The sequence below is a fragment of the Equus przewalskii genome, chromosome 11 (genome assembly GCF_037783145.1).
Source record: "Equus przewalskii isolate Varuska chromosome 11, EquPr2, whole genome shotgun sequence".
NCBI classification, from domain to species: domain Eukaryota; kingdom Metazoa; phylum Chordata; class Mammalia; order Perissodactyla; family Equidae; genus Equus; species Equus przewalskii.
Genome location: NC_091841.1, coordinates 32,701,720 through 32,718,788, shown reverse-complemented (window position 1 = coordinate 32,718,788; position 17,069 = coordinate 32,701,720). Strand labels below are relative to the sequence as shown.

At 53.5% G+C, this 17,069-nt stretch overlaps 1 protein-coding gene across 3 annotated transcripts in view; it reads left to right on the top strand.

Moving 5' to 3' along the window:
• OSBPL5 (oxysterol binding protein like 5) overlaps window positions 1-17,069 on the top strand; it is a 77,002-nt gene that overhangs the window by 48,449 nt on the left and 11,484 nt on the right. For all 3 annotated transcript variants that reach the window (XM_070564517.1, XM_070564515.1, XM_070564516.1), the window contains exons 8-14: window positions 2,359-2,530; window positions 2,869-3,061; window positions 5,287-5,471; window positions 6,093-6,174; window positions 7,673-7,771; window positions 8,178-8,274; window positions 9,261-9,359. In XM_070564517.1, the coding sequence (XP_070420618.1) occupies window positions 2,359-2,530; window positions 2,869-3,061; window positions 5,287-5,471; window positions 6,093-6,174; window positions 7,673-7,771; window positions 8,178-8,274; window positions 9,261-9,359 (927 nt within the window). The remainder of the gene's footprint in view (window positions 1-2,358; window positions 2,531-2,868; window positions 3,062-5,286; window positions 5,472-6,092; window positions 6,175-7,672; window positions 7,772-8,177; window positions 8,275-9,260; window positions 9,360-17,069) is intronic.

Here is a 17,069-nt window from a genome sequence, read left to right as displayed (position 1 = left end):
CATGAGAAAACCGAGGCACTGGCAGACTGCCAACAGGAAAGTGCTGGAGCCTGGATAGGAACTGATTTCCTCACATCCCGGTGCATCACACGTTGATGGAGTGCCCTCCAGTGGTCACTCCGAGCAAATGCGGCTGCCCCTCCCGCCGAGCCCTCTGAGGGCACCTCCTGGAGATGGGGTGACGGGCAGCCATCCCACCGGTGGTCCAGGGTGGCCAGCGCCCTGCCTCAGGCAGCCTGGCCTGACCCGAGGGCTCCCGCCCTTCCGGCTCGATGTCCTAGACAAGTGGCGGTCCTGCTGGTGCCTCGCCGCCCCCTGGTGGTCAGACTCCACATCCACGCCCTTCGGTCCTCTGAATTCCACTGACTTTTCCTGAGCCCCCGACTCTGTGCCAGGCCCCGCACGGGCCCGGGATGGACAGGGCAGCCCATGCCCTCATGGAGCCTACAGTCTTGGGGGAGACATGAGCAGTGAACTGTCAGACAAGGCCGGTTGGGCTGGAGTGTGAGCTGAGTCCCTGATGGGGTCAGGGGGCCGTGATCAGGGAGGAAGGGCATCCACAGCCCCCATGGGTATGAGGGTGGGCTTCCTGGGGGAGGCAGCCCGGTCTTGGGATGGGCTCAAAGGATGCATAGTGCTCAGGATGTGCAGTCCTTTGCGGCCACCAGAGAACACGAGCATTCAGGCCCCAGTTCCAACTCGGTAGGTACTGCTCCCCTGACCCCCACCTTTGTCCCCTGTGAATGTTCAGCCCAGGCCCACGTTCAGCCATGGGGCTCTCGGGCTCCGAGCCAGCCTGCAGGGAACCCCGGCAGGATCCCAGGTGTCCCCTGAGAAGCAGGAGCCACCACCCCTGCAGGCCCCTCCCCCGATTCCCGTTCTGTGGTTTTCATCATTGGGAAGGAAGCTGCTCCGACAAGAACCTTCCTGAAAGTGCCTTAGTCTGGCACCCCCACTCTCAAAGACCCCAAAGCCCGTCTCTGAGTAGCACAGCATATCATTGTAGACGCTCTCGCGAGTGGAAGGGCCACTGTTAGTGATCACACCAAGACATCAGGGGTCACCTGGTGGACACACGCCCCACAGCTGTTAACACCCTGGGACATGCGGCTGGTGCTGGTCTAACCCGCTGGTGGCCTCCACCGGGAGGGCAGCACGGATGAGGGATGAAGGCTGGGCATTGGAGGCAGCTGGCTCTGCCCACCACCACTCTGCCCTCCAGGCCCATCTGCTCCCCCGTCCAGCACACCCCAGGCCTCCCTCCCCGCCCTCCCGGATCTGTTCCGGCACCAGGAGGGCAGGCTCAGCACCCCCAGGAGCCCGGGGCTGGGGACCCCCAGACCCTGGCTGTCACTGGCACTGACACACAGGTCTCCTTGTACATGCGGGCAGGCACAATGTGCCACTGGCCACCAAGCCTCCAGTCAGGAGGCCAGCCTCTTCCACTCCGTGTGGGCCTGGAAGCCTCAGTTTCCTCATCTATAAACTGCCCTTCTGTCGCCAGCCCTCCCACTGGGACGCTCCCTGGGCTTGGCAGCCCCTCCCCAGCCTGCCTCCCACCCTCCTGCCCTGTGCTCCAGGCCAGCAGGAGCCCTCGCCCCTGAGGCCCACTCCTGCTCCTGTTCCCCAACCTGTGGCAGACAGTTTGGTCAGGGAGGGTCCCCTCCCCACTCCATATGCGGGAACCTGAGGGGCGTCTGGGTGGAGGGAGCTCTGAGTCTTGCTGGGATGTGACCTTGAGGGGGTGTGTGAGCATCCTTTGAGGCCTGTCTGAGCGACAGCTTCCTCTGGACATGCATCTCCGAATCAGGGCCTGCCTGCTAAGTCCGTGGCCACGGGACTCTTCAGGTCTGCTCCTGACACTCACACACACACACTTGCACATACACACTCGCACACGCACACGGCAGAGGTCCCTGTGGAGGGCACTCTCTGGGTGGATGGTGGAGAGGGAAGGGATCTCTGTTGGGACGGGGAGGGGGCGGGGGGGCGGGGGCAGCATCCCTGGTGGGGAAGGGGAGGGCTAAGCGGGGCTGTCTACTGGGCTTGGGGGGATCCCCAAAGTGTCAGGACAAGGGGGGGAGTTTCCTGAGGGGGACACAAGGGGGGTCTTTGGTGAGGACCAGCCGAGGGAAAGGGGTGAACACCCCTTGTAGAGGGGCCCGAGGAGGACTCCCCATGGTGGAGTGGGAGCTCCTTGGGGAAGGGCATCCTGGTCGATGTGGGGGCTCCCCAGTAGGAGGCTGTCGGGGGCTCCTTGGTGAGGAAGGGCGAGAGCGGGGCAGATTAGGTCCCCAGTGGAGGGGCGGGAGGCAGGGGCTCCGGGGCCGGGTTGGCTCAGCCCGTGCTCCCCCACAGGCCGCTGCTGGCTGGACGCCCTGGAGCTGGCGCTGCGCTGCTCCAGCCTCCTGAGACTCAGCGCCTGCAAGCAGGGCCGCGACGGGGAGCCCGGGTCCTCACCAGACGCATCGCCCTCCTCACTCTGCGGCCTGCCCCCCTCAGCGGCCATCCACGACCAGGACCTCTTCCCGTGAGCAGGGCGCGGAGGGCGGGGTCGGCCCCTCCTGGGAGCTCGAGGCTGGGGACCCCCAGGGCACTGACACATGGGTCTCCTCGTACATGGGGGCAAGCACGATATCCCATGGGCCACCGAGCCCCGGGTCAGGAGGCTGGCCTCCGGCACTCCATGTGGACCTGGGAGCCTGAGTGTCTTCGTCTATGAACTGGCCTAATAGTGTCAAATGCCAGTTGCCAAGGCGATTAAACCCAGGGATGTGGGTGAAGCGCCCAGCAGTGACGGGGGCCCTGGGTGGGGGTGCCTGGGCCTCACCTGTGACCTGGGACCCACGGGCACCACCTGCCTTCCAGGCTGAACGGGTCCTCCCTGGAGAACGATGCTTTCTCAGACAAGTCGGAGAGAGAGAACGCCGAGGAGTCAGACGCTGAGGCCCAGGACCACAGCCGGAAGACCGAGAGCGGGAGTGACCAGTCAGAGACCCCAGGGCGCCCAGCACGGAGAGGGACCACATATGTGGAGCAGGCCCACGAGGAGCTGGGGGAGGTGAGAGCCCACCCCGCCTGGGGCATCACCCTTCACCTCACCCCTGGTCCCTGAAGTGGTGGTGGCTGTGCCTGGCCGTCCCCTGGCGGACGGCCTGCAGGCCCTCAGGGCACAGGAAGGTCAGGATGGTGGGACTTGGGGAGAGCAGGGGAGGGCCGTAGGGCTGGGGCTGAGCGTGTTGGGAGGCCACAGAGGGTGGTAGGTGGGGGCCTGCTGGGTCCAGGGGAGACTTTCCGAGGGCTGAGGGGCAGAGGGAGAAATGGGACCTGCTGAGGAGGAGCTGTTGTCAGGAGAAAGCCAGGGGCACCTGGACCTGGCAGCGATGGAGGAGGGGCACTGGGGGTGTGGATGCATTGCAGGTGGACGGACGGGCAGGGCAGGTCCTGGCCAGACGGTGGTGCCACCTGCGAGGTGGGCGCCCTGGGAGAAGGAGCTGGCGGCTGGGCGTGGGGACAGGACTGTGTCCGAGTTTGGACATCCAGGGGAGATGCTGCTGCTTGGGAGGGTCCAGGGCTCAGGGCATAAGGGCGTGGAGTGGGCAGCCTGAGGGTCCCATGGGCAGGGGCACCCCACCCTTCAGAGGATGAGCACAGATGAGGCCCTGCAGGGGACCCCAGGGCAGTGGGAGGGGAGCCCAGAGTGCAGGGGGCTCAGGGGCTGCTGTGCTGACAGGTGGAGCAGGAGGACAGAGGGGGTGACCACAGGATAGGTAACGGGTGGTGGCGACCTTCACCAGGGCATTCTTGAGGGGGGAGGGGCAGGGCTAAAGGGAGTAGGGGTGGGACATGGGGGTGCCGGAGGGTTCGCAGCTGCCCCCTGAGCTGAAGGCTGGCCTGGAGATGGAAGCCAGGGATGCTCAGGGCTCCACGTGCCGCTCATTGGCTGGTCCCCGCACGAGGGTCAGGCATGGCCCTCCCCCAGGGGCTCCCCATCCCCTAGGTGCCCAGGTGTGCTATCCAAGCACCAGGCCTTGGCCACAGCGAGGCAGGCACAGAGAGGCAAAGTGACTTGTCTAAGGCAACCCAGCAGGATGGTGACTGCTGGCACCCCATTCTGTCTCCCTGGGAGTGGCTGCCATCCAGGCCAAGAACACAGACAGCCCTGAGTTCAGATCCCACCTCTGCCTCACACAAGCTGCGTGACACTGGGCAAGTCACTCGTCCCTCTGTAGAGCGAGGATGACCGCAGTGCAGGTGTCCTGGGGCTGCTGCGAGGAGTGCATCTAGGAAGGAAGACAAGGAGTGCCAGCAGCCTGGGACCCTCTGCTGCCTCTTCAGCCCAAATCCAGCTTCAGGCCTCCCTGGGGGCTTAGAGGGTTGGGGACCCCCCCGTCAAGTGCAAACACACCCCAGTCCCAAGGCCTTAGAGCCACAGAAGGTGGGGGTCCCTGGGGAGGGGAGGTGGGCTTGGCGTTCGCCCAGGTGCTGCAGCTTGGGGCTTCCTACGAGTGAGGGGAGGGTCCCCGCTGGATGGCCTTGTCCCGTGAGCACTTCACAGAGCTGGCCTTGCCCCCCAGTACCTGCCCTCTCGGTGGCCATCCCCAGACACCTCTGTGACCCTTTAGAGGTCATCCTGCCAACCTGAGGGTTTGCTGTTGGTGTGGGAGGTGCAGCCCCCTGCCCAGGCCTGGCCGGGCAAAGCTGCCTCCGGGCTCAGTCCCTCTGCAGCACGTGTGGGCGCAGCCACGGTGGTGGACGGCTCAGGGCGAAGCGGACGGGGCCCGGGACAGCCCTCCAGCCGTGGGACCCGGGACAAATGAGGGCCCTTTCTGAAGGGAGCGCAGGCATGAAGCACCCACATTGCGGGCAGTCATGGAGATTGAGCGGTCTGGGGGGGTTTCCCCATGCATATGGCGCCTCCTGCCACAGGCACAGAGTCCTACAAAGTCCGCGGGTGGGTCTCAGCAGCCAGGGCGGGGGAGGCTCCCCCATGGACTTGGAGAGTGTGGGGTTTGCCAGACCCAGGGCGGGGCCCAGGGCAGCCGGGCTGGAGGGAGCCAGGGCCCAGTGGGTGTCCCTCTGGGCTGGGGTGGGACACGTTCTGGAAAGTGCAGGGGCCAGATGGGGCCAAGCCAGGGGGTTTGCCTGACGGGGCGGCGGGGTGCAGCCGCCCCCTCCCGTCACGCCTCCTCTAGCCAGAGCCGGCTGCCACCATCCTGCCCACCCCTCCTGGCTGCCTTGGACAGCACAGAGCTGGGGGACTGACCACAGCCCCTCTGCCGGCAGCTGGGTGAGGCATCCCAGGTGGAGACGGTGTCCGAGGAGAACAAGAGCCTGATGTGGGTCCTGCTGAAGCAGCTGCGGCCGGGCATGGACCTGTCCCGCGTGGTGCTGCCCACGTTCGTCCTGGAGCCCCGCTCCTTCCTCAACAAGCTCTCTGACTACTACTATCACGCCGACCTGCTCTCCAGGTGAGCCAGGGGGGTGCCGTCACACCACATGCGCCCGAGACCCCCAGCCTCCCTCAGCCCCTGCCCGCCCCATGGAGATTTCTGGAGGACCCCGGGGCCCTGGGCTGAGCTCAGTCCACTGGCCCTGCCGGCTCAGCCCTCCGAGGGGGCCAGTCTCCAAGACCAGCCCCAGGAGGAGCTGGGGGCGAGGGACAGTGGGGGCGGCTCCATGTCCCTCTGATCGGGGGCTGGAGCCTTCAAAGGTGAGCATGGGGTCCACCCTGAGCATCTTCAGTGCTCCCCGAGTCCTGAGCCCTGGCCTTGGCGTCCTCAGGCTGAGCACAGCGGGCTGCAGAGGCTGGAAAGGGGAATGCAGGCTCAGGAGCCCACAAGAGGGAGCTGGGTGAGGGTGGGAACACCAGGGGGGCTTCATGGAGGTGGAGCACCCTGCCAGCCCCTAGCCAGCTGCACCCTCTCTGCCCCAGCATTGGAGCCGCCCTGACGGGGCAGGACCAGAGGGGCCCATGCGGCCTGTTTCCAGTGAGGGGACCGGGGTTGGGATGGAGGGAGGGAGGGCCGGGCCGGGGAACGGGAGGAGGTGGTGCAGGCCCGGCCTGGAGTCAGGGGTCCCGCCTGTCGCAGGGCTGCGCTGGAGGAGGACGCCTACAGCCGCATCAAGCTCGTGCTGCGCTGGTACCTGTCCGGCTTCTACAAGAAGCCCAAGGTAAGAAGCAGCCGCAGCCGGGAGAGAGTGGTCCCTTCCGGGTCCCCCCACCCGCCCTGCGTCCCTGGGCACTCCCCTACCCTACGCGGCCCCGAAGGATCCAGATCGTCCCCACGGTGGCCCCAGGCACTCAGAGATGGGGCAGGCCCTGACTCCCCACAGAGGGTCAGGCCCCCAAGAGTGTTCCTCCCCATCAAGGAAACGGCTGCCACACACATGCCGCAAAAGGGGTTTTCGACCCTGAACCTCAGTGGCCCTGGGACCTGGGGTTTCCATTGTTTGTCTTTTAGTCGTGGACCCCTTTTGAGGACCCCAAACCTGGGCTCAGGCGGGGGCAGGGCTGCTCTGGTTGCAGTGACAGGAGGGGCCTGCAGCCCCACCCACTCCCCTGACTCCCCCTTGGAACTCTGGGGTTCCCTGGGACACAAGTTTGAAACCACAGTTCCGGCTCCACCTCATCATTGTGCAGGTGGGGAAACTGAGGCTCAGGGAGGGAAAGGGATGGCCTCAGAGTCACCAGAGTCACACAGCAGGTTGGGGGAGTGGAACCAGGTCTCCTGACTCTGCTGGGGTCTTCCGCGTTCGGCCGCAGGCTTGGGCTCGGCAGAGGGGCCCCTTGGCCCTCGGCAGGGCCAGGTGTGCACGCAGGTAGGCTCGCTGAGTGCGTGGGCTCTGGGGGCAGAAGGGGCCTCTCCAGGAGGACTTCTCAGAGGAGGAGGCTCTGGAAGGCTGTCTGGGATGGGACAGCCGGGCGCTGCAGGGTCAGCTCAGAGATGGATCTGGGAAGTTCAGCAGAAAAATTGATGGGAGGCTGCGGGTGAGGCTCAGGGGCAGGTGTCCGTCCAGGGCATCCTGCAAGCTTTATCACTCACGGAGCGCCCAGGGTGAGGCGGACACACACACAGCTGGAAGTGAGGGAGATCCGGGGGCGCGTGAAGGGGGTGGTCCAGTTGGTTCAAATCAGATCAGAGGTTCTGATCTGGACCCCACGGAGGCCTGGAAGGAGCACTCTCCAGATGAGAACTTGTACCCCTGCAGTGGGGACAGACGTGGGCCGTGTGGGGAGCAGAAAGGTGGGGAGCGTGGCTGAAGCAGAGGGAGAGGGTGAGGCCAGGGGCCTGGGCCAGAGGGTTGGGCGTTTTACTTAAAAGGTCTTTGGAAGCTACTAGGGCCTTTGAGCGGGCCGTGCACTGGCTCCACCACAGTCCAGGGAGGTGGGTCCTGGTCGGGGTCTCGTGTACCCCTCGGAGTCAAGGAGTGGACAGGACACCTCCTAGGCTGTCCCCCCAGAATGTAAGTCACGAGCAGAAGTGGGGTGCTGTCCCCAGAGGCTGGTGGTAAACCAGGCCCATCTAGACACCTGCTCCCTGCAGATGCCCAGGGCTGTGGGCAGGGGCAGCGCCCCCTGTGTTGTCCCTCAGTCCATGCCCCACCCTGGCTGGGGTCTGTGGCCCACCCGGTTGGTTCCTCACCAAGCCTCTTCATTCGTTGCCTGCAGGGAATCAAGAAGCCCTACAACCCCATCCTGGGGGAGACCTTCCGCTGCTGCTGGTTCCACCCCCAGACCAACAGCCACACCTTCTACATAGCTGAGCAGGCAAGGCCCCCAGCCGCACCCGGGGACGCTGGGCTGGGCAGTGGGTGGGACCCCAGCAGAGAGCAGGGATGGATCCAACCCCGAAAGCCAGCCGGGATTCTCCCAGGCAGTGCAGACACAGCGATGCTGCTGTGACAGCAGAATGTTTCCTTGAGGAGGGGGACATGGCATCCCGTTTTCTTAGGGGGCACTCTGGGGTGGTCCGGGGATTCCAGTGTGCTCCCAGGCCCTGGGACTCAGGCCCGGTTTCCCTGGGCTCCCAAGTGAGAGCTGGAAATGCCCACGCCTGCTCCTGGCTCTGGGAGGAGTGCCCTGGATGGGGGCTTCTCATCAGGAGGTCGGGCTCTTGACTCCCAGGAGCTGCCCACTGCTGGGGCCATTTCAGGAGCCGCCGCTCTGCCCACAGGTGTCACACCACCCGCCCGTGTCCGCATTCCACGTCAGCAACCGGAAGGATGGCTTCTGCATCAGCGGCAGCATCACGGCCAAGTCCAGGTTCTACGGTGAGGGGGGCTCCCCTGGGCCCTCCACGGGGCCTGGGGAAATGGGGGCAGGCCGGGCTCCTGAGCCGGTGGTCACCAGACCTCACGTGGTGGCCATGTGTGTCCCTCCGCACCTCTCCTAGTCAGGGACCGTGCGGGTGGTAAAGTGCCCAGACCCTGGAGTCAGCTCCCTGGGCCCCCGCCCCTCAGCCTCGGAGTGGGAACCTTGGCAGGGATGCCGTGAGGGTCATGGGGAAGCCCCTGCATGAAAAGGTGCCGTCTAGAGCCGTGCTGTCCAGTTGGCGCTGCTTGCTGCATGTGGCCATTTAAATTGATTAAAAAGAAGTAAAACTTAACGTGCAGCCACGTCACTAGTGCTCGGGAGCCGCATGCGTCTGGGGCCCCGGGTCGGACAGCGCAGGACACAACGTTTCCGCCGTCACAGGAAGTCCCAGGAGCAGCAATGCTCCGGGCCGGGCACCGCGGGTGCTCCGGAAGCGTTTCCATTTTTCCCGCATTTCTTCATCGTCTTCTTGGTGGGCAGGTGTGCTCCGAATCCCTCTGCGTGCCCAGCAGCCAGCAGAGGGCGTGCAGGGTCAGCCCCTCCCTCCCACCTCCGTGCTCCCATCACTCACCGTGGCTGAGACTCTCAGCCCAGAGTGGGCCGTACCCCCTCTAAGGGTGTTTAAAATTGGAGCAGGGCCTCAGGCTAGTTTGAAAAGCTTCCCTATCCCCACCGAGAATCCTGCTTTAATAACTGAAAGAAATGTTACTATGTGACAAGTTAAGTAAGTGTTTAGGATGGGTGATGTGTGCCACGTGGACAGGGCTTGTACAGAATCTGAGGCTCAGAGAGCTTAAGTGACCCACCTACAGTCACACAGCTGGAGGTGCTGGGGACTCTTTCCACCTGTTGGAAGGAAGCTCAGACCCTGTGACTTAGTGGTGGGCTCTGGGGTCCTGAGGGTCCATCTCCACTCACTGGTCCCATTGCTCCATCTCTGCAGGGAACTCCCTGTCAGCTCTGCTGGATGGCAAGGCCACACTCACCTTCCTGAGCCGGGCGGAGGACTACACCCTCACCATGCCCTACGCCCACTGCAAAGGTGAGAGGCCGTGCCGCCCTGGTCCCAGGGGGCAGAGCCCGGGCTGGCTCCCTTGGTGAGAGTGCCCTGGCCCTTGTCTGTTTGAAGCATCTGAATTGCATCCTCACTCTTCAGTGACTTCTCAGCTGGGTACAGAATTCCAGGCAGGTTGCTCTTCTCTCTTCTTTGAAAAAGTTTCATCACCTTCCAGATTCCATTGTGGTTGGTGACCAGCCGGCCATCGGCCTATTTGTTACGTAATCAGCTTTTCTCCTCTGGCTGCTTTTAAGGTCTTCTCTTGTCTTTGGTGTTCTGCAATCTCACTACAGTATGTCAAAGTTTGGATGTCTTTTTTAATTAATAGACTTTTTTTTTTACAGAAGTTTTAGATTTACAAAAAAATTGAGCAGAAGGCAGAGAGTTCCCCCCTTTCCCTCACCACACACGCATACACACACACACACAGGGATCCCCAGTTATTAACATCTGGCGTTGGTATGCTACATTTGTTGCACTCGATGAGCCGGTATTGATAACTTCTTAGCCGGTATTGATACCTTCTTATTAACTAAAGTCCAAAGTTTACGTTAATGTTCACTCTTGGTGCTGTACATTCTATAGATTTGGAAAAATGCATGATGTCATGTTTCCATCATTACAGCATCACAGAATAGTTCCACTGCCCTAAACATCTCTTATGGTCAGACGGGAATAGGTGAATTCCCTTATTCCTCCCTCTCCCCTCCCCCCAACCCCTGGGAACCATGGATCTTTTCACTGTCTCCATGGTTTTGCCTTTTCCAGAAGGTCACAGAGTATGTAGCCTTTTCAGACTAGCTTCTTTCACTAAGCAACATGCATTTAAGCATTTACGATTCATCTGTGCCTTTTTTGTACCTTAAAAGCTCTGGATTTCTTTTTTATTTTTGCTGCTTAAGGGTTTTTGTTTGTTTCAACTTTTTAAATCCGAGATTTCATGGCTTTAATCAAGTCTGGAAATTTTTTAGCCATTATCTGTTTCATACTGCCTCACCCCAATTTCTCCCTTTTTTTCCTAGAACTCCGGTTAGACATCAGTCAAACTGTCGCATTCTATGCTCTGCATCTCATCTTTTAGCCCCTTGCATTCTGGAGCATTTCTTCAGAGCTACCTGCAACTCTGATTAACCTGATGTTTAACTCATCCACTGAGTTCAAGTTCAAGGGTTTGGATTTTTTTCCCTAAAAGTTCTACTTGGTTCCATTTCAAACCTGCCTGTTTCTTTTATACTTGTACCTTGTTCCTCGGTCATGTGTACAAGTCGTTCGTATAAATCTGTAAACACGCAGACACAGTTGCTCTGTATTCTCTCTCCCGTGTTTCTAACGGGTCCCACCGCCCACAGCAGTCCCTTAGACGATGCTCCATCCAGACTTGTTCACTGATGGCTGTGTGTTGAGACCTTGGGATTCTAATTCTCCTGGGGTTTTCTGGCTTTCAGGTATAGTTGGTTGTTTCTGGGCCGCCCAGGAAGTGTTGATCTGAGTCCCAAACTCACCTTACAAATTCATGGGATGGGGGTTGCTTTTATCTTTAACCCCCAGAGCCCTGCCCAGTACAGATGTTTCCCTGGCTGTCCCTTTGCGATGGAGGGGCTTTCTGTGGCTCTGTCCCTTGTGCTGAGGGTGTAGCCATGGGAGAGGCCAGCTTTCTGGAAATGTCTCAGAACACACTCTCCTTAGTGCTCTGGCCCCAGCGCCTCTCTCCTGCTCCCCACGGAACCTCCTCGGAAACCAGAGTCTCAGATCAGCAAATGCCCTCCCTGCCCAACGGGCAGCTGAGGCTCTTCTTGCTCCTCCCCTTCCTTCCTCCTGCCTCTCCTTTTCTTCCTCCTCCCCTTCCTCCTCTTCCTCCGCCCCCTCCCCCTCCTCCTCTCCCTGCCCCAACTCCTCTTCCTTCTCCTTCTCCCCCTCCTCCTTCCCTTTCTTCTCCTTCATGTTTGTTTTTTCTCACCGGGAATTTCTCTTGTTTTCGTGCATGCCCTTCTGCTCCTCAGTGCACTTAAAAGAACATTATATATTTTATCATCATTTAATTATGGAAAACTTCAAGCACATATGAAACTACAGTGACCCCCCCCACGTGCCCCCAACACAGCAAGCCATCAGTCTTGTTTCCTTTGTACCCTACGCGCTCTCCTGCCTGGTTAATTCACAGTAGATCCCAGACATCATGTCATCTATATATTTCATTGTGTATCACATAAAAATAAGGATTCCCCTTCTTTTTTTTTATCCTAATATTTTTATTTATTTTTTATTTTTTATTTTTCCTTTTTCTCCCCAAAGCCCCCCAGTACATAGTTGTGTATTTCAGTTGTGGGTCCTTCTAGTGGTGGCATGTGGGATGCCACTTCAGCATGGCCTGATGAGTGGTGCCATGTCCACGCCCAGGATCTGAACCTGCAAAACCCTGGGCCACTGAAGCAGAGCTCCAGAACTTAACCACTCGGCCATGGGGCAGGCCCCCTGGATATCCTAACACTAAGTGTTCCAATCCACAAGCATGGTATAAACTCTCCATTTATTTAGATCTTCTTTAATTTCTTTCTCTAAGATTTTATAGCAATCATATATCTTTTTTTTTTTTTTTAACCATTAAGCCCCTGGGCTCTTTTTGCCCAGAAGTTTCTTTCTTTCTTTTTTTTTTTTTTAATTGAGTTAATGATAGGTTACAATCTTGTGAAATTTCAGTTGTACATTAATGTTTGTCATTCATGTTGCAGGTGCACCATTTCACCCTTTGTGCCCACCCCCCCACCCCACCTTTCCCCTGGTAGCCACTAATCTGTTCTCTTTGTCCACATTTTTAAATTCCTCATATGAGTGAAGTCATACACAGATTATCCTTCTCTAGCTGGCTTATTTCACTTAACATAATTCCCTCAAGGTCCATCCGTGTTATTGCAAATGGGATGATTTTGTTCTGTTTTGCAGCTGAGTAGTAGTCCATTGTGTATATACCACATCTTCTTTATCCAATCATCTGTTGATGGGCAATTAGGTTGCTTCCATGTCTTGGCTATTGTAAATAATGCTGCAGTGAACATTGGGGTGCATAGGACTTTTGGAATTGCTGACTTCAAGCTCTTTGGATAAATACCCAGTAGTGGAATGGCTGGATGGTATGGTAGCTCTATTTTTAATTTTTTGAGGAATCTCCATACTGTTTTCCATAGTGGCTGCACCAGTTTGCATTCCCACCAGCAGTGGATGAGGGTTCCTTTCTCTCCACAACCTCTCCAACATTTGTTACTATTAGAGTTAGATATTTTTGTCATTCTAATGGGTGTAAGGTGATATCTTAGTGTAGTTTTGATTTGCATTTCCCTGATGATCAGCGATAATGAGCATCTTTTCATGTGCCTATTGGCCATCAGTATATCTTCTTTGGAGAAATGTCTGTTCATGTCTCCAGGCCATTTTTTGATCGGATTGTTTGATTTTTTGTTGTTGAGTTGTGAGAGTTCTTTATATATTATGGATATTAAGCCTTTGTCAGATATATGACTTGCAAATATATTTTCCCAGTTAGTGGGTTGTTTTTTTGTTTCAATCCTGTTTTCATTTGCCTTGAAGAAGCTCTTTAGTCTGATGAAGTCCCATTTGTTTATTCTTTCTATTGTTTCCCTTCTCTGAGAAGGCATGGTGTCCGAGAAGATCCTTTTAATACTGATGTCAAAGAGTGTACTGCCTACGTTTTCTTCTAGAAGGCTTATGGTTTCAGGTCTCACCTTTAGGTCTTTGATCCATTTTGAGTTTATTTTGGTGAATGGTGAAAAAGAATGGTCAATTTTCATTCTTTTACATGTGGTTTTCCAGTTTTCCCAGCACCATTTGTTGAAAAGACTTTCTTTTCTCCATTTGTATGCCCTCAGCTCCTATGTCGAAGATAAGCTGTCCATAGATATGTGGTTTTATTTCTGGGCTTTCAATTCTGTTCCATTGATCTGTGCACCTGTTTTTGTACCAGTACCGTGCTGTGTTGATTACTGTAGCTTTGTAGTATGTTTTGAAGTCAGGGATTGTGATGCCTCCTGTTTTGTTCTTTTTTCTCAGGATTGCTTTAGCAATTCGGGGTCTTTTGTTGCCCCGTATAAATTTTAGGATTCTTTGTTCTAATTCTGTAAAGAATGTCATTGGGATTCTGATTAGGATAGCATTGAATCTGTAGATTGCTTTAGGTAGAATGGACATTTTAACTCTGTTTATTCTTCCAATCCATGTACATGGAATGTCTTTCCATCTCCTTATGTCGTCATCCAATTCTCTCAGAAAGGCCTTGTAATTTTCATTATATAGGTCCTTCACTTCCTTAGTTAAATTTACCCCGAGGTGTTTTATTCTTTTTGTAGCGATTGTGAATGGTATTGTGTTCTTGAGTTCTTTTTCTGTTAGTTCGTTATTAGAATATAGAAATGCTACTGATTTATGCAAATTGATTTTATACCCTGTAACTTTGCTGTAGTTGTTGATTACTTCTAACAGTTTTCCAATGGATTCTTTGGGGTTTTCTATATATAAGATCATGTCGTCTGCAAACAGCAAGAGTTTCACTTCTTCCCTCCCTATTTGGATTCCTTTTATTCCTTTTTCTTGCCTGATTGCTCCGGCCAGGACCTCCAGTACTATGTTAAATAAGAGTGGTGATAGAGGGCATCCTTGTCTTGTTCCCGTTTTCAGGGGGATGGCACTCAGTTTTTGCCTGTTGAGTATGATGTTGGCTGTGAGTTTGTCATATACGGCCTTTATTATGTTGAGGTAGTTTCCTTCTATCCCCATTTTGTTCAGAGTTTTTATCATAAATGGCTGTTGGATCTTGTCAAATGCTTTCTCTGCATCTATTGAGATGATCATGTGGTTTTCGTTCCTCAGTTTGTTGATGTGGTGTATCTGGTTGATTGATTTGCGGATGTTGAACCATCCCTGTGTCCCTGGTATGAATCCCACTTGATCATGATGTATGATCCTTTTGATGAATTGCTGAATTCAGGTGGCCAAAATTTTCTTTAGAATTTTTGCATCTATGTTCATCAGTGATATTGGCCTGTAGTTCTCTTTTTTCATGGTGTCCTTGTCAGGGTTTGGTATCAGCGTGATGTTGGCCTCATAGAATGTGTTAGGAAGTGTTCCATCCTCCCTAATTTTTTGGAATAGCTTGAAAAGGATAGGTATTAAATCCTCTCTGAAAGTTTGGTAAAATTCCCCAGGAAAGCCATCTGGTCCTGGGGTTTTATTCTTTGGGATGTTTTTGATTGCTGTTTCAATCTCTTTCCTTGTGATTGGTCTGTTCAAATTGTCTGCTTCTTCTTGAGTGAGCTTTGGCAGATTGTAGGAGTCCAAGAATTTATCCATTTCCTCTAGGTTATCCATTCTGTTAGCATAGAGTTTTTCGTAGTATTCTCTTATAATCTGTTGTATTTCTGCAGAGTCTGTTGTTATTTCTCCTCTTTCATTTCTGATTTTGTTTATTTGAGCTTTCTCCCTTTTTTTCTTTGTAAGTCTGACTAAGGGTTTGTCAATTTTATTTATCTTTTCAAAGAACCAGCTCTTTGTTTCATTGAGCCTTTCTACTGCCTTTTTCGTTTCAATAGTATTTATTTCTGCTCTGATTTTTATTATTTCTCTCCTTCTGCTGACTTTGGGCTTTATTTGTTCTTCTTTCTCTAGTTCAGTTAGGTGTAGTTTAAGATTGCTGATTTGGGATTTTTCTTGTTTGTTAAGATGTGCCTGTATTGCGATGAATTTTCCTCTTAATACAGCTTTTGCTGTATCCCATATGAATTGGTATGGCATGCTATCATTTTCATTTGTCTCCAGGTATTTTTTTATTTCTTCTTTAATTTCTTTAATGATCCATTGCTTGTTCAGTAGTGTGTTGTTTAGTCTCCACATCTTTGTGCTTTTCTCAGCTTTTTTCTTGTAATTAATTTCTGGCTTTATAGCATTATGATCGGAGAAGATGCTTGTTATTATTTCAATTTTTTTAAATTTGTAGAGGCTTGCCTTGTTTCCCAACATATGGTCTATCCTTGAGAATGTTCCATGCGCACTTGAGAAGAATGTGTATTCAGCTGTTTTAGGGTGAAGTGATCTATATATGTCTATTAAGTCCAATTGTTTTAGTTTTTCGTTTAGCTCCACTATTTCCTTGTTGATTTTCTGTCTGGATGATCTGTCCATTGATGTGAGTGGGGTGTTGAGGTCCCCTACTATTATTGTGTTGTTTTTAACATCTTCCTGTAGGTCTGTTAATAGTTGCTTTATGAATCTTGGTGCTCCTGTGTTGGGTGCATAGATATTTATAAGCATTATTTCTTCTTGATGAAGTGTCCCTTTGATCATTATATATTGTCCCTGTGTGTCTCTCTTTACCTGTCTTATTTTGAAATCCACTTTGTCTGATATAAGAATTGCAACACCTGCTTTTTTTTCCTTGCTATTAGCTTGAAGTATTGTCCTCCACCCCTTCACCCTGAGCCTGTGTTTGTCCTTGGGGCTGAGGTGTGTTTCCTGGAGGCAACAAATTGCTGGATCTTGTTCTTTAATCCATTTTGCCACTCTGTGTCTTTTTATTGGAGAGTTCAATCCGTTTACATTGAGAGTGATTATTGATGCATGTGGACTTAATGCTGTCAATCTGTTGCTCTTTATCTGGCTTTCCTGCTTTTCTCTTCCTGTGTGCTTTATCCTACCCATTTGATACTGCAATTTCTTATGCTGGGTTTCTTAGATTTTTGCTTATTTATGTTTTGTGTCTCTGTTCTGTTTTTTAGTTTAGTATCTACGCTTAAGTTTGTATTTCGAATCTCGTGTATAATATAGTCTATTCTCTGGTGGTCTCTTACTTACTTGGCCTAGACTAATTTAGTCCCTTTGCTCTTCCCCTCCTAAATTATTATTTTCACTTCTTGTTCCAACTTGTGTTATGAGTTTGTAGTTAGAGTGATAAGATCGTCCTTGCTTTGGTAGTTTCCTTACCTTTATCCTAATGCTATAGTTGAATATTTGCTATCCTGTTCTGGTTCTATCCATCGGTCTCCCTAGTCTGTGGTTTGTGACCCCTTTCTCCCTTCTTTCTTTTTTCAGGTATGAGAGCCTTCTTGAGGATTTCTTGTAGTGGAGGACTTTTGGTTACAAATTCCCTTAACTTTTGTTTGTCTGGAAAAGATTTAATTTCTCCCTCATATCTGAAGGATATTCTTGCTGGATAGAGTATTCTTGGCTGAAGATTTTTATCTTCTAAAGCTTTGAATATGTCACTCCATTCTCTCCTAGCTTGTAAGGTTTCTGCAAAGAAATCCGCTGAAAGTCTGATAGGAGGCCCTTGTAGGTTATTCTCTTTTGTCTTGCAGCCCTGAGTATTCTTTCTTTGTCATTCATTTTTGCCATTTGTACTACTATATGCCTTGCAGTAGGTCTTTTTACATTGACAAATCTAGGAGATCTGAAAGCTTCCTCTACGCACATTTCTCCCTCAATCCCTAGATTTGGGAAGTTCTCTTCTATAATTTCATTAAGCACACTTTCTGCTCCATTTTCCTTTTCCACATTCTCGGGAATTCCTATGATCCTTAAATTCTTTCTCCTCGTTGACTCTGCTATCTCTCTAATACTTTCCTCATTCCATTTGATCCTTAGTTCTCTTTCTTCCTCTGTCTGGAGCCATTCAGCCTGTCTATCTTCGATTAT